The sequence below is a fragment of the Carassius auratus genome, chromosome 27, assembly GCF_003368295.1.
Source record: "Carassius auratus strain Wakin chromosome 27, ASM336829v1, whole genome shotgun sequence".
In the NCBI taxonomy this organism is placed as follows: Eukaryota; Metazoa; Chordata; class Actinopteri; order Cypriniformes; family Cyprinidae; genus Carassius; species Carassius auratus.
The window spans coordinates 26,638,270-26,658,366 of record NC_039269.1 but is presented as its reverse complement, the minus strand read 5'-3'; the positions used below and the strand labels follow the sequence as shown (position 1 = coordinate 26,658,366).

The window sequence follows — 20,097 nt, the reverse complement described above, 5'->3', positions numbered from 1 at the left end:
GTTACATGTAAACCGAAGAGAAAGGAGTTTTTGAATGACAAACACACCAACGCAATGTTTTTTCCTCATCATTTATTTATACTGAACTAAACAGTCACAGAGAGATAGCGATAAGATACTGAGAGGATGACCAATGGGAGAATAACCAACGACAAAATGGACAGTGGTCCCCGTAAGACCTTCTACAGCGAGTCAGGAAGCTGGGCTTTGACTGACAGACACACATACACACACACTGGATCTGTTCATTACAGCACTCGCACAAACACATACGGGTAACTACGATTCACATTTTGCATATTTTTTGTAATTAACCTTTTTAATTCATCCACAAATCTTGAGGAGAGGGGAAGGAAGGAAACATAGTATATTTATAGTAGAGTAAGAGCTGGTCCCTCTGCTCGGCGGCTCATTAGCAGCGAGTCTCGTAGATACCGCTGCGTCCGATGTATCGCACCCATTTAATCACATCGTGGTCACTGTAGTTGAGTTTCGACTCGAACACCTTCAGGTAACGCACCTTCAGCCCAGAGGGAGCGAACGGAACCTGAGACGGAGGAAATACATCACACATGTGTGCTGCTTAAACGGAGCTAACTGTTGACAAACAGATGCGTGTCAGATAAACTTATTTTACATCAAATATAATACAATAACGATACAAATATATGAAAATATTAAAAAGTTAATAGTTTGAATCTAATGTAAAACCTCTCATAAAAATGTAACCGATAATAAAAACAAAATTCAACTTCGCTTGAGGGGAAAAAAAGCATCAAGCGAACATTCTTCTATTATTTGATTATTTAGATATATTTTTTTTATTTTTATATATTTATATTTTATGCTAAATTCAATCACAAATCAACTGGATCCAAAGTTATTTTAGTTCAAAAGAAGCACTGCAAACTTCATAAAAATATTAAAATACCATTCAACCCTGTAAGATAAAAAGTCCATTTTAATTTAAGAGAAATGCAAGATGGTAAATTAATATTTTGAGTTGCTAATTTTTTCATTTCTGTATGCATTGCTAAAATAAAAACGCACAAATCAGGGTTTTAAATTGTATCCAAACATGTCCAAATTTAAGTTAATTACAAAAACCCATTAAAATATCAATTCATTCAACCCTGTTACCCTGTTGATAAAAAAAGCTAATGTTCCTATGTTATAAATAGATGTTTTCTGATAATGTTTTAAATCAATATTTATATTTATGGCTAAATTACAATTACACAAATCAAGGATTTAAACGATCCAAAGATGTCCATGTTTTATTTAGTCAAAATACCACAAATCTCATAAAAATATATAAAATATAAAGTCACTCAACCCTGTTACTCTGCTTTTTGACAAAAATTAGCCCTTCTTTTTTCTTATTTAATAGTTATTTTTAGTTGAAAATTTTTCTCTTACCATTGTCCATATTAAGTCGCACAAATCAAGGTTTTAAAGTGTATTCAAACATGGGCAAATATTATTTTATAGTACACCAAATAAAATAGAACAGTATAATAAAATTTAACGGCCATTATAGACATAATATGAAGGTTAAAGGGATAGTTCACCCAAAAATGAAAAAATCTGTCATTAATTACTCACCCTCATGTCGTTCAAAACCTACAAGACGTTCATTTTCAAAACTCAAATTAGGATATTTTGGATGAAATCTGAGAGCTTTCTGACCCTTCATAGACAGCAAGGTAACTACCATGATCAAGGGACAGAAATGTAGTAAGGACATCGGTAAAATAAACCACGTGACATCAGAAGTTATTTTAGTCTTCTTTGCGCGCAAAGTATTCTCATGCTTTATAAAATTAGGGTTGAACCACTGATGTCACATGAACTATTACTGATGTCCTTACTACATTTCTGTGCCATGACTGTGGTAGTTACCTTGCTGTCTATGGAGGGTCAGAAAGCTCTCGGATTTCAAAATATCCTAATGCTATTGCATATCCTAATAGCACTCATATATCATTGCTCTTTTTGTTGTTTTTGATTGCTTCCATTGCCCTCATTTGTAAGTCACTTTGGATAAAAGCGTCTGCTAAATGAAATGTAATATGAGTTCTGAAAATTAACGAAGGTCTTTTAGGTTTTGGACGACATGAGATTAAGTAATTAAAGGAACACTTAAATTTTTTTTCAACCCATGGTCCAGCAGTAAAGAGAGTATGGAATGAAAGTAGCCTAGAAAAACTTTTAATTTTCCATCTGTCTTGGTGCACATGTAACTACAGAAGAGTCGAGTTCTAAATAGAAACATTTGGGACTCTTTGGTCATTTTTAAGCGAGATGCTAACGGTCTAATCAGATTCAATGATCTATGGCTAAGCGAAGCTAAAATACCTACCACCAGACCCGGAGATGGGCGAAATGGATTTGAAAACAGTGAAACTCCACTGTTTATCTTTAGGGGAGCTGGAAAATTAGCTTATAAAAAAAAAAAAAAAAAAAAGGTGGGAGTGTTCCTTTAGTGACAGATTTTACATTTTTGGGTGAACTAACCCTTTCAGCACCTCCCTTTACCACTCATTTGTAAAAAAAAAAAAAAAAAAAAAAAACCCGTACGCTCACCTCAAAGTTCATGGAAATGGGAGGACGTGCCCACTTCTTCTTATCATTAGTGGGCAGCAGCTCGATCTCCGCACTGATCTGAGACTCCTTCATTCCTGCCATGCGTTTGATCCTGAGCAGACAGACAGGAATGAGTAGAAACACACACACACACACACAGAAATGTGGAGAAGACGGTGACACTTACTTCCACACGATGGCATTCTCACTGGCCTTGTATTTAGCTTTTCCTTTCATACAGATCACCTGCACTCCACTAGTGTTCAGAGGTGTGGGAATACGCACCTGTTCAAAATATTCAGCTCATAGATCATCTGACAAACTCTTTTTCATAAACAACGTCAACGTGTGTGATGTTACGTCTAAATGTTCTCTTTTAACTGACCTCGATTTTCTGTGCCAGGAGTGAGGGCTTGAAATTAGATTTGATGACAACTTTGACCTCCAGCTTTGTGCGCCCGACCTCTCGAACCAGTGGAATGACCCGGAAGGGCAGGATTATGTCCTTAGTGGTGCGATACCTGCACACGCAGAGTGAGATGTGCTGAGACAGAGTCAGACTGGAGTGTGAAGACAGACGGATGCTGAACTGACCTCATGAGCTCATATTCCCCGTCAGGAGGGATGAAACTGATGCTGCGCTCCGAGTCGAACTTGCTGAGACGCACACACTGATGGAAAGTGCAGTCGTCGATGGCTATGGACTGTTTGCCACTGGTAGAAATCAGAGAAATGAAGACGGTGAGAGTTTGATATTTGTCAAATATGAGAATAAACTGTATTAACACTGACAAAAATATCAACAATCTAATTAAATCAAAGCTGTACTTTTAAAAACTAGGGATGTGTTGGTTTTTTTTTTACATTATTTTCAATATGACCAATAACCTACACTACTGTTTCAAAAAGTTAAGGTCAAGAATTTATTTCTTTTTTTCTTTTTTTAAGTAAACGAATAATTTTATTTAGCAGGGATGCATTAAAGATTTATCTGAAGTGAAAGCTAATGCATAAAATAATAATAAAAAAAATTACATACATACATATATATATATATATATATATATATATATATATATAAAATTCAAGTAGAATGCTGTTACTTTATTCATTAAAGAATCCTGAAAAAAGTATCATAGTTTTCCCTGAAAGATAATAATAAGAAGAAGATATGTTTTTGAGCGGTGAATCCGCAGATTAGAATGATTTCTGATGGATCATGTGACGATAACAAAAGATCAAAAGAATAAACTACGTTTTAAAATCTATTAATATTATTACTACATGTTTGATCAAATAAATGCAGCCTTGGTGAAAGTAAGAAACATTTTACATACTCCAAACCTTTGGACAGTAGGGTACATTACTATGTTATTTGAAAAAAATTGTTTAGAACAAAATCTTTGTATGTTCTTCTGTAATCTGGCTTTGAAAAAAAAAAAGTAGCTAGATGGAATTTGAAATAAAAATAAAATCCCTGAATTTATAATGATACAATTTTAAAAATGCTAATAATGGTCGATGTACAGAATATATAAACAACTTAATGGAAATAGTAATAAAAGACACTCGTATGTTGTACAGTTTAAAATCACAACTAAAAAAACTGAACACAGAAATATAAATATACAATACCTTCCCCCTAACTCACTGTGGGAGCACAGAGAAAAAGAGACGCAACAAACACACACAGCTTCAAAAAGCGAAATAAACCACACACTTTACAATCAAACATTTGTGAAGAAATTGGATCGAGAAACACAAAATCCAGACAAAAAGACACAAATTATAGAGGATAAAAACTGCGCATTAGTGCATGAGGCTCTCTGAAACCTTTTCCCAGGATCGTCAGTGGTTCCTCCTTTCCCCTGTTTGTCAATGACGATTTTGTCATTCATGCCAAACTTGCATTCAGGCATCCCACTCAGATAGCTCTTCATCACAACCCGACCGGAGACGTGAGCGCTCAGCACCTGACCTGTCGGGATAACACAGACATCTGTGAATGGTTTGGCTCTAATAACTGAACACTCACGAGTCCTCAGGAAGAGCCGTCTCACCCTGTGGAGACATCAGCAGGTTGACGCTCTCCAGCACATCCAGGAAGAGCTCGTTTCGGCGATACTTGATGCCTTCACGACGCCAGCCGATTTGTCCCGTCACCTGGCTGGTGATCTGAGACTGCTCCTCTTTAGTCTGAGGACAATAATGGACCACCGAAGATTTAGGTAGGTCCCACTCACAGACTATTTTGAAGCTTTGAGGCTGCTAGTACTATAGTGTAATCGGAGAAAGACCTCAAATGAAATGCATTTACACATACCTGATGCTGCAGCCAGACACGACCAGAAAAGCAAGAAAGAAGAGAAAAATGGTTTATTAGAATCTGCACAGAAAACATGGGCAGAGCTAAAAAAAATAATAAATAAATGGAAATAAGATGGCCCACTTGCTCTATTAAGCCAGGGCTAAATGTACTATGTACAAGGATTTTTATCCCTTTCACATGTAAACAATTGGAAATTTTGGCTGTCAACTCTCTAAACTTAACATTTTATGAAAACAAAACACGTATAATTTTTTTTTTTTATGCACAGATTATATATTTAAAAATATTTATATTAAAATGTTTAAATGTGCATTTCAGAAATGTAAAATGTTTTGATTTTAAAAAAATGTTTGGAAAAGAAACATATGTATATGTTTATAATTTTAAATGCTTTCGATAAAAATTATTTGCATGGAAAAAAATATTTATATATCATTTTCAACATTTATATAAAATATGTAAATGTCAATCTATAATAAACACTTTTTTTTGTGTTAGGGACAGTGAAATCTGAACTAATGGCCTGACCTTTAAGGATGTCAATAAAAAGAGGTTCCTAACATAATTCTGATGTTTTAAAAATAGAATTAATAATTTTATTAGAATTTGTCTCTTTTAAACTAATCTGCTGGTGCTTAGAACTTTTTATGCTTTTTATGATTAATCGCATCCAAAATAAGTTTTTGTTTACATTATATATGTGTGTGTACTGTGTGTATTATGTATGTATAAATACACACAGATGCACGTATATATTTAAGTTTATATATTAAATATATTTATATATAAATTATATTAATTTAAACATATATATACATATACATGATAAATATACACAAAACACACACTATTATGTGAACAAAAGCTTTTATTTTGGATTCGCAATTTATTGCGATTAATCGTTTGACACACACACACACACATTCTTACCTGTCCTTTGATGCCCTGCTGGGTAATAAAAGTCTTCAGTGCTCCTGTCTCTGAGTTTTGTGGGTATCCAAAGTCCAGGATCTCTGCAAACACACACTCAAAGAAATAAATCAATCTTTATTCTGGAATGAGACACTTAATGCCTCAAAAACTGTTTTAAACAGATTTTGTCTCCAGGTTTCATTCAGGTAACCATGTATTTTCTCAGCTGTTGGATGAAGTTTCCTGGCCACCATTACTCCTGGTACACGGACGACCAGCTCCAACTCAAGGAGAACGGAGTGTGTGTGTTTCTGAACCAGCCTTACCATCCAGCAGCTCGTAGATCAGCACAAAGTTGTTCTTGATATTCTCCTCGCTGATCTTCCCAAAGTAAGCCGCCATGACGTCACACATCTTGTAGAGGAACTCGAACACCATAGCGGCGTTGACATTCTGCTTGGTGACAGCAGCCAGCCAGATGTTGGAGCGCTTGACGTGGAAGAAGCTGGTGCGGGCGATGTTGGTGACGGGGGAGCGCACCTGCTGACGGGCGTGGATCACGTTCACGCGGAACGCATCCACAGCATTGCGTCTGTGGAGGAGAAGAACGTCAGATCAAGCCAGACATAATGGAGCTGGGCAGAAAGAGTGAGCACATGGTGAACCCTGGAAGAAAACACTCCTTCTGTCAGCGAACAAAGCACTGAAGGATGGACCCTGCTAACCCAAGCTTTCACGAAATATCAAGGTCCCGCCGACAAAAGGGTCTAAAGAAAATAGAGAACGTCTTTTGAAGAGATTTACACAAAGAGAATCCCATTTTACTTTTTAAACATTTTAAGGCAGATTCTTTTACTCCATCTAGTTTAATCTGCTGCAACTGCGATCCGATAAACATCAAGGCCAAAATGAGCCATTTTAAGACACACATTTAATTCAGAAAGGTGCATAACAGGTCGAAATAGCCAAGATACACAAAACTCATTAAGATGTGTCATCTCATGCCTGAGTGCAATCAGAAGGGAAAGGGCATCATGGTCACTTCAGTCTGCTGTTGGTGCATTTGCATATCTTGACAATATCTGATTGACTGAAGTATGTCAGGTGACATGCTTGCGGTAGAGCTGGGCAATATGAATATCCACAATACATTCAATATGCTTAAATGATACAAAATTAACAAACAAATGGTGCAACTTCTTGGAAAGTTTTACATGCTTTTTCCATTTGTCTTAAATTTCCTAAAAACCATGTTACTAGGACAGTTTTGTGCCCATTTCGAAAACACCTCAACTCACCTTTAAATGACAACACCTGAGAATATCAGTAGTTGAGAGCTTTGCTTTATTTATAGGAATCAGTTCTTCTATGGTTCATTGATCCACACACTGATTTAATGGACATCCACTCCAAACTGTACATGGAAGTCTATGCATGTTATATTTTGGTAACAATGGTTTAAAGACTGTGACACACCAAACAGACAAAGAATCAGCAGCAATGAAAGCTGACTGTCTTGCTGCCTCGCATCACCTGCTTTCGAGCTAAAATGTGGTGTTTGAACACACTGTGAAGACTACAGCCAATGTCCAACGGGCACTAACATACTGCTCCTGCATGAGAGAACATGTGTGTGGATGCAGAGCTAAGATGAGATTAGAGCTGCCCTTTGTGTGTGTGTCCTCTTTGCTCGCTTTCACTTTTCTTCTCGTGCACTGCTTCTTGATTCAAAATGCCCAATAGGGTAAAAAGCAGTCAATAGGGTCCAAGTAGAGCCTAACTAGTGCAAAAACTGAGCTGACAGATGCTCAACAATGGCTTTACATTCAGCTTGGTGTGCCAGGGCTTTAATGGTTACATTGTTTTATCTCTTTATTTCACTTATTGTTTATATATGTATGTAGAAGTACAAGTCAGAATAAGTTGTTATTTTTTAGTGCTGTCAAACTATCAATCCCGATTGCTCGAGTTCAAAATAAGTATTTGTTTAAATAATGTGTGTATACTGTGTTTATTTATTATGCATATATAAAAATACAAACACATGCATGTATAGATTTAAGAAAAATATGTTAAGTTTATATATTAAACATTTATAAGAATATGAATATATCAATTATAAACATGTTAATATTTTCAATATATATACTGTGTGTGTGTGTGTGTGTATGTGTATATATATATATATATATATATATATATATATATATATATATATATATATATATTATGTAAACAAATACTTATTTTACATTTACATTTATTCATTTAGCAGAAATAAACGCGATCGTTATTTAACGTTATTTTGAACGCGATCAATCGGGATTGATAGTTTGACAGCACTCACATCTTTACATAAATATATTTGTTACGCAGAATGATGATGAAACATTATTTCACCCATATTCAGACATTTTATTTTCACTAAGTTTTTTGAAACATCATATAAAATTTAATATACAAAATGCTATGTTTTGTCTTTGACTTGTTGGCTGTAATTTAATATTTTCGGTGTTTGCTCTTTCTCTGCATTGCAAAAAAAAATATACAAAACTAAAAATGTACAAGTATTATTAAAAGGCTTAAAACACAGATAGATAAATATTTTTGGCTATATTGCCCAACCCTAGAGTGAGGGTCACTGGTGACATGCGTCAGAGAGATTGGTTGCTTGCTGAGGTCTAAAAACATGCTTTCGGGTCACTGGTTGTAGTGGGATCGCTTACCTAGTGCTACAGTAGCCACAGTGAACATGGAGAAAAACAGTACAGACAGCATGAGGGGAATAATGACAAGGAAATGGAGAAAGACAAACATGGGCTGCATGTGTAAATGGACAGCAGTAATGGAAACACACTGATGAAATCTATACGAGCACAAAAACTTGAAAAAACAATACTTCCCCATTTATGGTCACAAAAATGAAATTGAGTTTGTTATGCTGATGGAATGGAGTAATGCATCCTTCCTCTTCCCTAGCCGGATAACCCCAAAGACACAAGAGTTTAAACCCTGCTGAGCTTGCATATTAATAATAAGGCCAGTCGATTCACGGCAAAATGCATTGTAATATTTTTTAACAGCCAAAATAAAGACATTTAGAGTTTGCATGTGCAAAAGTAGATTGGTAGATGTGTTACTAAGTTGTTCTGAGCAGCTTTTGGTGGTTGATGTGTTCTTTGGTGCTGTACACCAGCCCCTCTCAGGATTATGTGGTTTCAAAGGGTTAGTTCGCCCAAAAATGAAAATTATGTCATTAATGACTCACCCTCATGTCGTTCCAAATCCGTAAGACCTCATTTTTGGAACACCGTTTAAGATATTTTAGATTTAATCCGAGAGCTCTCAGTCCCTCCATTGAAGCTGTGTGTACGGTCTACTGTTCATGTCCAGAAAGTTAAGAAAAACATCTTCAAAGTAGTCCATGTGACATCAGAGGGTCAGTTAGAATTTGTTGAAACATTGAAAATACATTTTGGTCCAAAAATAACAAAAATGGCCACTTTATTCAGCATTGTCTTCTCTTCCGTGTCTGTTCTGAGTGCGACTGCTGTGATTGTTGACGTATGACGCTGCTGATGTGTTATCTTTGTAATTGAGTGCACCAGAAAACACGTCATAAGTCAACAATATAACAGTATAACGTACACACATTTTCAATGGAGGGACTGAGAGCTCTCGGACTAAACCTAAAATATCTTAAACTGTGTTCTGAGTCTTAAGGGTTTGGAACAACATGAGGGAGAGTCATTAATGACATAATTTTAATATTTTGGTGAACTAACCCTTTAAGCCTAGTCCTTGAGATCACAAGCAGTTTTAAGGGCATGATGAACTTACTCACCCTATATCATCGCGGTAGACGCGGGAGATGAGCACCTCCCCTTTATGGTTGTAGATGAACAGTCCTCCGATCATGGTGGCTGCCCCTCAGACTTCACATTCCATGGTGGGACCTCACTCCTGTAACTCACAGGACAATGACAATGAACATGACGCTCGCTGGCTTGATAGAAGGGCTCTGTGGGACCTTGATAAGATTTGAGAGCCCTGCAAGTGAGAGCAGATAAAGCAGACAGGATGTTCAACAGCTTGGGCTTGTGTGTGACAACCCGAATAACGGAGTTTAAGAGATAAAATAAATACATGCACCCGTGTTAAAAGCATATATGAAACCCTGGAGCACAAAACCAGACAGAAGCAACACAGGTATATGTGCAGCAATAGCTGAATGGGTCGAAATGATCAATTTTCCCTTAAAATGTCCAAGATCATTAGGATATTAAGTAAAGATCATGTTCCATGAAGATATTTTGTATATTTCCTACCTTGAATATATCTAAACTTTGATTAGTAATGTGCATTGCTAAGACTTCATTTGGACAACTTTTAAAGGCGATTTTCTCCATTTTATTATTATTATTGCACTCTCAGATTCCAGATTTTTTTTAATAGTTGTGTCTCAGCCAAATATTTTCCAAACCATACATCAATGAAAACATATTTATTCAGCGTTCAGACTTTGTATGGTGTGGTCCAAGCTCACATATCTTGAAAACTAAAGAAGTATATATGTTGGTGCATAGCTCTGATATAACAAAACGTCATGATGTCGTCAAAAATGCGAGATTATGTAAATATATATATATATATGTGTAACGGCAAATGATGTTAGTATTGAATCAACGCGCAGGGGCTGAACAGGAAGTATTCTTCCCGTGTGGTTTAATTAGCACAAGATGTCTGCCAACTCAAAGACATGATGGTTCTTCAAATGTAACGTTAAATGTTTTTACATCCACAACCGCGATTATCCTTCATCTTGTAACTGATATTAATTATTTAAACAGACGAAGAGTCATTAATAGTAAGTGAGCTCGTGAACTGCTCCGTTCAATCCCTCGAGACCTGTGCCGACATTTCGATGATGAAAACCCTCTTCTCAGGCGAAATTTCAAACGATTTTCGTCCTCGCGTGATCTTATTTTTAAAAACGTGACTCTACCTACTTAATGTCCGGTCGGATCGGCGTGGAATGGACCGTTCCCTTCCCTCTCCGGGGTGTTTTTCGGGATCTGAAGGATTAGCGGAACACTAGCAGCAGTCCCGCCCTCAGACCGGAAGTCAGCTGACAGAGTCGACAGTGCGCGTGCGTATAACAATCGACAGCGCAACCAAATATTTAGCATGTTGTTTTTTATCATAAAAATGGAAGGCGTTTTAATTCGTTATCGTATAAGTAGTTATACTGAATCCTCTGTATTCAGTTATTTTCTCTATTTTTGCTCGATAAAAGCGCAGGTCATTAATATTAATAACGTAAAGTGACGTTGCGTAGTAACCTCCCTCACTTAATATTCATGAGCCATGTATTCAGCACATTGGTGTGATGTGGATGAATGGATGCTCTCAATGTCAAAGAACAGGACATGGACCAACACATTTCTAGACATATGTTTATAGAGTAGAGCAGAATTATAAATAATACTATTTAATAAAAATCAACACATGCGTTAGCTAACATAAATAAGAGTTTTTGTCAAATCGGTTAGAATCAATGGTTACACATGTCAGATGTGAAAGAGTTCTTTGAAACATGTTGTGCATTCATGCACCATCAATGCTGAAAATAATATTTCTATCCATTATAGAAACCGACGCATTTCTTGCTATTCCCGCAGGGCAAGAGATCATATGCATGCCTCTGTTTACTTATTTTAGAAATGTAGAAATATTATGTGCACTGCTCTAAATAATATATAAGCTGTGTAAAAATAAAATAAAACTTTCATTAAAATATTGATAATCTGTTGCAAGACCTACTATAATAGGCTATATGACTTTACAGGGAAACACAGATATGCCATAAACGTCAGTAATGTGGTAAACACGAAATCAAAGCACTGTTCAATCAGCGAGTAGGCTGATGCTGCTGGGACACAATTAACAAAGACTTTCTTGTCTTAAATCAATTGATTCTACTCACTAAATGTTGTATCAGCCTACGAAAATTTGTTTCATTCCTGATGAATGAAGAAATATATTTTTGTTTAAACAATCTCATTGGTTTGGTTTGGTTTTAGCCAACAAGCAGTAATAACACATTTTATTGGCTTATATAAACCAATAACGCTTTACTTTTCTGTTGAGAACATGGACATTATTTATTTAAAATATATACGTACATTTATATGTAAAACGTATGTGACATCACCAGCAGTGACGTCAGGGATGCGGAGTCAAAAGATGCGTCATGAGAGAGCGAGCGCACATTCATGGAAACACATCAACATCATAAGATGGGAAACGTTCAAGTGAGTAAAAGAAGTTGCAGTTTGGTTCTTTTTCTCACTTTTCTTCAGTTTATTTTTGTTGCCTGTTATAGTTTGTTTTACGGATGCAGCAAATATATACTATGGTGTCCGAGAGAGCTCAACGCGCTGCAAATACAAAAAGCACCTGCAAATCAAACAAACATCTTAATCAGTTTGACAACACACGCGCTGCAAATGCTCACAACACACTCAAAAAAAGGAAGGCTATGTGTTGCGAGCATTTGCAGCACCTGCTGTCAAACTGATTAAGATGTTTTTTTTATTTGCTGGTGCTTTTTCTATTTACATGTTTTCTGAAATCGCAGCGCTCGTCCACCGTGATATGCAGACTAAATAAAAAATACTCAAACGCAAACGATCTTCTAGCGTTACATATTGATGTTTTATCTCGACGTTTTAACGTTTTTCGAAACTAAATATTTTTATACCATTAAACAATTTTTTTTATATATAAACATTTTGTATTTGCTATTATTTCTTGTATTCTACTGTGATTTGAGCAGTATAATACTCTCTTAGAGGAAGAGGAATACTGTTTCTGTAGATAATAATATGATTATCTTCTCTCTCCGTCCATGACTCAGCTCTGTGTGCATTAGATACAGACCCCTCCTCCTCCACAGACTCTGCTGCAGTGATCTCATGCACAAAGCCTTCAGAAACATGCTGATGGACTCACCCATCACATCTTTTGACACTATAACAAGGAATAAACTGCTTGACCTATTTCAGAATCTCTTTGTGTAAATGTACTGTAAAAGCGCAGTAGTTTAATTGCATAACACATTATTTTTCTTACACCACCTTCATTTCAGCCCACAGTAACTCCTTATGAAGACTTTGATGTGGTGGCAGACATCAAGGCCATCCGTAAGGCCTGCAAAGGAATGGGTAGGTTGAATAAAAATAATCACTTGTTGGAAAAAACACTGACTTAAAAATTGGGTGATTTGTTTTTTGTGTGTGTGTTTCTTTTGCAATTTGATAATGTGACCTTGGACCACAAAACCAGTCATAAGGGTACATTTTTTAAAATTGAAATGTATTCATCACCTGAAAGCTGAATAAATATGCTTTCTGTTGATGTATGGTTTGTTAGGACTTAGGATATGGCAATCTTTGGCCGAGATACAATAATTTTAAAATTTTGAATCCGAGGGTGCCAAAATATCGAAATATTGAGAAATTGCCTTTAAAGTTGTCCAAATGAAGTTTTTACCAATGCATAATGAAATATTAAGTTTTGATATATTTAAAATGTAAGACATTTTCAAAATATCTTCATGTAACATGATCTTTATATCCTAATGATTTTTGGCATTAAAAAAACTGCTAATTTTGATCCATACAATGTATTTTTGGTAGGGCTGCACGATAAATTGCATGTGATATTTAATGCGGTAAATCTCTACACGTGCGTGATTTCACATGGAGAAGCATTAACTACACAGAGCCATTGTTCACTGACAAGCTGTGTAAAACATGCGCAAAATATGATCGTGGTTTGGCGCAGCTTGTCAGTGAACAACGGCTCTGTTTATTTAATGCTTCTCCATGTGAAATCACGCACATGTAGAGATTTACCGCTGATTACAGAACCGACTTTACTGACAAGATGCGCATTAAGTATTGCATGCGATTTATCGTGCTGCCCTAATGTTTGCCTATTGTTACAAATAGATCGGGTCAACTTAAGACTTGTTTTTTTTTACTCCAGGTTCACAGATATATTATATAGCACTTTTGAAGTTTGCAAAAAAACTGATTTTATGACCAGCTTCACTTCAGTATTCTGACGCATGTTTAATGGAATGGAATACTGAATGAGAACAAATAGAGGCGGGGCTTATTTTTAATACACCTCCTCACAGTTTCTAACTTGAAGCAGGCTGGTGGACATCTTCCCAAACAGTCAAACTGAAATCATCAGAGAAGGAAAGTCATTCCAAGAGGATGCTAATTTTCTGATCTTGATTAAAGACTGCAAAGATGACTTTTTCCTGCTGTAGAGCATCTTGCACCGATGAATTGTTCACCACAAGACGAGTAATCTGCACTTACAAAGTAAATCAGGTCAATTTTGATTTCATGCAGGCTTTAAAGGAAAATATAACAAAAAAATGGAAATTTACTGAACATTTCCTCACCCTCAGGCCATTCTTTGTTTCTTTATTGGAACACATTTGGAGAAATGTAGCATTACATCACTTGCTCAGAAATAGATCCTCTGCAGTGAATGGGTGCCGTCAGAATGAGAGTCCAGAAAGATGATGGTCATGTGAAGCAAAAACCTGTGTTTGTAATAAACAAAGATGTTTTTAACTCTTGTTTCTAGCTAAAATATGAGTCCTCTATCCAAAAAAAAAATATTTCTCCAGTGAAAAGTCATCTTATGCACAGATCAAGCTCCAAAAACAGTCCAGAAATCCCTAAACAAATATGTTGGTGGATTCTGACGTCAGAGACTGAAGGAGGCGTTATATAGATTTTAGAAGCATATTTTGGTCAGAAGTCAGTTTGAAATTAAAACTCCTTGAGTGGTGTGGATTTCTTGTATTGTGATGTTGTCATCATCTGTTTGGACTGACGGCACCCATTCACTGCAGAGGATATGCTGATGAATAAGTGGTGTAATGCTACATTTCTCCTCATCTCTAAATATCAAATACATTTTAGATGGCCTGAGGCTTCCCTTTCCTGTTGAATCTGAAGCGGTGAGTTGTGAGGCGGTAGTCTGCTGGAGGAATGACTGATATTACGAAGTATGAGCTCATCTTCTGTTGTTCACAGGAACAGACGAGGAGACCATCATTTCCATCCTAGCAAACCGCTCTGCAGCCCAGCGGGTGGAGATTAAACAAGCCTACTTTGAGAAATATGACGACGTGAGTCACATCTCTGAAATGTCAGCTAAGTGACAAATCCAATTATGAATCCTAATCAATGGAAAATATAGTTTTCCCAAATATAAAGTGGCTTATCAGAAGAAACGCTCTCGTATAGGACATGAGCCATAGACCAAATGGTTTCTAGTTTTCCTCTCCAGCACATTATATTGATTTAGACTGTGTGTAGACTGGTGTAAAGTTTCTACCATTATGCTTTCTCCACATTTAATAATTGTGTAAAACTCATGGAAAGCTGGAAAGAATTGTATTGAACCATTAATGTGTTGTTGTTGTTTTTTTTTATGTAATGTCTCTAAATCAACTAAAATGCTAAATATTAGTGGAATAACACATTCAAACAAAATCCTTAAAAGCTATAGTGATTTTTTGCGAGTGTATTTTTCTCATTCATTCATTGATAGGTTACTAATATATACAGTGAATCAACATACTGTACATCTATCTGAGCCATTTTATTTTTGTCCTCTCGGTCTGTGCTCACATTGTCAAGGAGTTGGAGGAAGTCTTGAAGAATGAACTCACTGGAAACTTTGAGAAAGCAATTGTAGCCATGCTGGACCCTCCTCACATCTTCATGGCTAAAGAGCTGAGGAGAGCCATGAAGGGTGCTGGGACGGACGAGGACGTGCTGGTGGAGATCCTCTGCACCAGCACCAATCAGGTGACTCCTCGTTAGATTAGAGGGGATAGTCACTGACTATATATCCCTCCTTATAAACCTCACTTTTGTACATCTTCCATTAACAGGATATTATGAATTGCAAAGAGACGTATATGCAAAGTAAGTTTGGTCAGATATAATTGTACGATTTATTGATACCTTATTATTGTGAGTGTTATATTATCGGTGATACAAATAATGCAGGATTATAGTCATGTAAGTGATCTTGTGGTCATCAGTTCATGAGCGGGATCTGGAGGCTGATATTGAAGATGACACTAGTGGAGAAGTGAGGAATCTTCTGGTTTCTCTTCTACAGGTAAAATATTAAAACACCAAGGAGCTTGTGTCTAATCAGGTTGCTTTGGCTGTTTTTGGAAGCTTGTTTACGGCACAGGTTAAAAAAATTATAAAAGGTAATTGCAACTTTTTAGAATTGCAATTCTAAGAAAAAAGGACATTTAACTCTCTTTTCTGAATTTTTATCTCACAATCCTGACTTTTTTTCTCAGAATTGTGAGGGGGGAAAGTATGAATTATTAAAGATAAATTGTCACGATTACTTTATATATAATATGGTGCAGGATTCTTTTTTTTAAAGAATGTTAGTGTGCTACAGTCTCTGCAGTTATAGCACAAAATGAACCAGGAAAAATGTATCCAGTGAAGCTCCCAGGGTTGTTATTTGCTATAAAGAACTGACCTTCGTCTGCAGGCCAACAGGGATGAGTCTTATGAAGTGGATGAAGCGCTGGCAGAGCAAGATGCAACATCATTGTTTGAGGTGAGCTTTACTCTGCATATAAGAAGTTTATGAGTTTATATGATTATTGAGTTGCCAAGTACATGATTTTCATTTGCTGTTCTGCAAATTTAGTTTCACATCAACAAAATTTGAGTCTAAGAATTTTTAACAACCAACTGCTGATGAGTGATAGTTATGTTATGTTATGTTATATTTGGTCCTGTCAAATGATGAATCACGACAAAATACGTTTTTGTTTACAAAATATAGTATATAATATAGTACACGTGTGTATACTGTGGACAATATATATATATTTTAAAGAAAAATTTTATGTTTATATATTAAAAAATATATACTGTATGTGTGTATTTGTATATACATAATAAATAAACACAGTACATGCACATATATTATGTAAACAAAAACATTTATTTTTGATGCGATTAATCACAATTATATTATTATTATTATTATTATTATTATTATTATTAATGATGATTAATCAGTTGACAGCACTAATTATTATATTATATTATATTATATTATATTATATTATATTATATTATATTGTAATGTAATGTGTTACATTATATTATATTATATTCCCAGGGAACATGTTAGGTAAAAAATGGATAAAAGCATCTGCTAAATGCATACATTTTGTATTTCATATTATAAAATTGCTTCCTAAAAAGCTGCTAGATACAAATAAAAGGAAAGACATAATAAAATCTGTGGCGTGTTTTGGTATTGGTATGTTTTGTGCTTCTTTTTAAGTCATTTTAATAGTTTTTGGGATGTATTTAATTTTTCGACCATCTTTGTCAACCCCGGTATTATGTTGACTGATTGAATGACTGGCCTACTACTTGTTGTTTTTCCACAGGCAGGTGAAGGCCGCTTTGGCACAGACGAGTCCACTTTCACCTACATCCTCACTCACAGGAACTACCTACAGCTTCAGGCCACCTTCAAGATATATGAAACTGTACGGTCAAACGCCAGCTATACCCACCGCTGCTTTACAGGAACCATTCTTTCTGAGTTTCTGCTTTCTCTTTTGTGTTTTCCCATAGCTCTCTGGAACCGATATCATGGATGCGATTGACAGTGAGGCTGCAGGAACATTAAAGGACTGTTACATTACTCTGGGTAACTGTAACTATTCAAAAGCCTTTAGGAAATTCGCTCTTTTGAATCAGAGTCATATTGCAGTGACCGTAAGCTCCTAAAAGAATACAGCAGGACTTTGTGTGTTTGATATCCGATAGCCACGCAGATCATAAAGTGATTTGTTTTTTATCCGAACAGTGCGATGTGCTAAAAACCCGCAGCTGTATTTCGCCCGTCGTCTGAACGCTGCCATGAAAGGAGCCGGGACAGACGAGGACACGCTCATACGTATTATTGTGGGACGCTCTGAGGTAGAGATTATTATGGCCTTGATAGCATGAAAATACTAGAAGGAAAAATTTATATAGTCTTTTCCACTTTCACGTTCACTTCCAGGTGGATCTGGAGACCATCAAGGACATGTACTTGGACAAATATGACGTGACCCTGAAGGATGCCCTGAGCTCAGAGTGCGGCGGTGACTTCAAGCGCCTCCTCATAGAAATACTTCACTGAGTCACCATAAGGTGGAGACAATAACTAACCCTACTGATGAAAGAAAGTCCTTACAACACTGCCATTTAATAACACATAGGATCACCTCTTACTGTACAAGTGAACACATGTTAGCTCAATTTGTCATGAGTGCAGTTAGGACAGTACTTGATTATGGCTTGAATCATCTCAAAACGTTGCCATAACACATTCCCAAAACTAAAATGGTGCTCCATTTGACAGTTTCAGAGTTTTTATTGCATTAAATTTGACCTCTGCATTAACTCACAACACACGTGCCTTGACAAAGTCATGAGTAACAGCTCAGTACTTCATCATTTAAATCATGGAGCAGAAAGGGTGATCCTTTATCTAATACTCTCCTGTGTCTGTGTCTGTTCACACGGGATCTTTGTATGTTTTCACATCTATAAACCAAATATGTCGATGTATGGCTGATGCTAATATTCAAAGTTTCTTGCTGAAGAGCTAAGGTGATTAGCACGTCAGTCTTTGGTAACTCTGGGCATTTATTTTTTTGAACAGCTGTTGTTATACGGTTGTGACCTTTAATATTGTAAAGCAGCGCTTTGAACTTATTATTGCAATGCTTCAAAATAAATGTCTGTTTGTAGAGATAATGTGAAAAGGACTGCGATGAAATTGATTAATAATATCAGGTTAGAGAACAATATCCCACTAGCTGTCAAAAGAATATTGAGTGCGCATTATCAATAAAGCATGTTCAATGAGATCAAACACACCCCTGTTGTGGATTCTTCTTTTATAGACTTATAAAATAATAAATCATTTGTTTTTTCTTGCTATACTGGAAGAAAAGGGATTGCAAAAGATAGCATTGTGGCCAGTGAACATATACAAATATGCAGATCTTGAAGACTACAAATTGAAAGAACATTAATTAAAGGCAAATTTTTCACAATATATTTGAACGCTTGTTCAAAATTAACGAATGTTTGTTAATTAAAATGAAAGTATTACTAAGTTAAATGTACCTCTTTTTATTTTAGGATGGCTGAGAGTTTGTCTGGAGGATCTCTGGGAAAACATTCATGCACACTTTGTCTTTTCTCTGAAAGAAGAGGTTATGACCTCCAAATAACATATATCGCAACTGACTTCCAAAAAAACAAAACACTGAAACATATTCCAAATATCTTATTTTGTAAAAATCATTTTTAGATGAAGCATTTCTGTAAAAGACTCTAGGTACATCGAAATCATATGAATTTGAATTTGAATTTGAATCAATCTATTCTCACTTATAGACTTAGGACAGTTCACCAAACCCATAGTGTAAACCGAAGGAATCCAACACTTTAAACTCCCCCAACGAAACCTAAACATTTCCAGATGTTTTACTTCAAGTGAACACAGGCTTCAACACAGCAGCAGTGTTAACACTGAACACCTGTACCATCACTTCAACAGACATTTAACCCTTGCACTCACAGAAGGCCACAAGGTTCACGTCAGCTGTCCTGACAGAGCGCATGTAATATATGTTAGATTAGTAACATTTTATACATTATTCAAAATTTGTTAGGAATGAAGAAGATTATCGTAGCTATTCAATTTAAATTTGCATGTCTGTTTTTCTAAATTGATGGGATCTGAACAATCAATGGTTAAATCAGATATTAAGCATCTATTTTTTTCTTAAACACTGATTAATTTATATCTGTGAAGGTTTAGAGAGGGCTTTATGGCGAGGGCCGTCTGTCCAGACCCTGTTATTATAGTAGCCATAATTCAGTGTTTCACGCTGGCCCTTTGAAGGGTTCAGTCTATCACACTTATGGAATAACTTTAAATAAACGTCATCTCCTGCTCCCAGTAAAGCTTTTAATATTAACCAAATGTCTGGGAAAACCGCGAGTCTTTGTACATGCTTCTTAAGTTTCTAAACCTATTTTCAGTTTTAGTTTAGCTTCAGGATATGGTTTCAGCTGTGGTCTTTTTATAGAAACATTAAGGATGCATTTGAT

The 20,097-nt window shown here is 36.0% G+C and overlaps 2 protein-coding genes across 6 annotated transcripts; one reads left to right on the top strand and one right to left on the bottom strand.

Annotated features, from left to right (window-relative positions):
* Window positions 1-57: 57 nt before the first annotated feature.
* Window positions 58-10,981, bottom strand: ap2m1a (adaptor related protein complex 2 subunit mu 1a). Of its 5 annotated transcripts, none has more exons than XM_026206920.1 (13): window positions 10,880-10,981; window positions 9,672-9,790; window positions 6,154-6,419; window positions 5,846-5,928; window positions 4,910-4,915; window positions 4,647-4,782; window positions 4,420-4,564; window positions 4,222-4,236; window positions 3,181-3,300; window positions 2,972-3,107; window positions 2,774-2,871; window positions 2,587-2,698; window positions 58-547 (listed from the first exon to the last, which is right to left on the bottom strand). In XM_026206920.1, the coding sequence occupies exons 2-13, from the start codon at window positions 9,743-9,745 to the stop codon at window positions 413-415; spliced, it is 1,326 nt and encodes a 441-aa protein (XP_026062705.1). In that variant the 5' UTR covers window positions 9,746-9,790; window positions 10,880-10,981; the 3' UTR covers window positions 58-412. The 5 variants fall into 5 exon arrangements, with proteins under 5 accessions (XP_026062705.1, XP_026062704.1, XP_026062706.1 ...); XM_026206919.1 differs by having other exon boundaries at window positions 10,833-10,973; XM_026206921.1 differs by having other exon boundaries at window positions 10,837-10,961.
* Window positions 10,982-12,036: 1,055 nt separating this feature from the next.
* Window positions 12,037-18,851, top strand: anxa13l (annexin A13, like). Its single transcript, XM_026206918.1, has 11 exons — window positions 12,037-12,141; window positions 12,978-13,053; window positions 14,953-15,047; window positions 15,562-15,732; window positions 15,819-15,852; window positions 15,972-16,051; window positions 16,448-16,516; window positions 17,367-17,468; window positions 17,557-17,632; window positions 17,792-17,904; window positions 17,990-18,851. The coding sequence occupies exons 1-11, from the start codon at window positions 12,103-12,105 to the stop codon at window positions 18,107-18,109; spliced, it is 975 nt and encodes a 324-aa protein (XP_026062703.1). The 5' UTR covers window positions 12,037-12,102; the 3' UTR covers window positions 18,110-18,851.
* The last annotated feature ends 1,246 nt before the right edge of the window (window positions 18,852-20,097 follow it).

Excerpts from the sequence above, each read along its gene's own strand:
- anxa13l (XM_026206918.1), top strand. The coding sequence starts at position 12,103 with ATGGAAACACATCAACATCATAAGATGGGAAACGTTCAA. Across the intron at positions 15,853-15,971 it reads CAAAGAGACGTATATGCAAA|TTCATGAGCGGGATCTGGAG; the intron begins GTAAGTTTGGTC and ends TGTGGTCATCAG. Across the intron at positions 17,905-17,989 it reads TTATTGTGGGACGCTCTGAG|GTGGATCTGGAGACCATCAA; the intron begins GTAGAGATTATT and ends GTTCACTTCCAG.
- ap2m1a (XM_026206920.1), bottom strand. The coding sequence starts at position 9,745 with ATGATCGGAGGACTGTTCATCTACAACCATAAAGGGGAGGTGCTCATC. Across the intron at positions 4,565-4,646 it reads CCTGCTGATGTCTCCACAGG|GTCAGGTGCTGAGCGCTCAC; the intron begins GTGAGACGGCTC and ends TTATCCCGACAG. Across the intron at positions 548-2,586 it reads CCATTTCCATGAACTTTGAG|GTTCCGTTCGCTCCCTCTGG; the intron begins GTGAGCGTACGG and ends CCTCCGTCTCAG.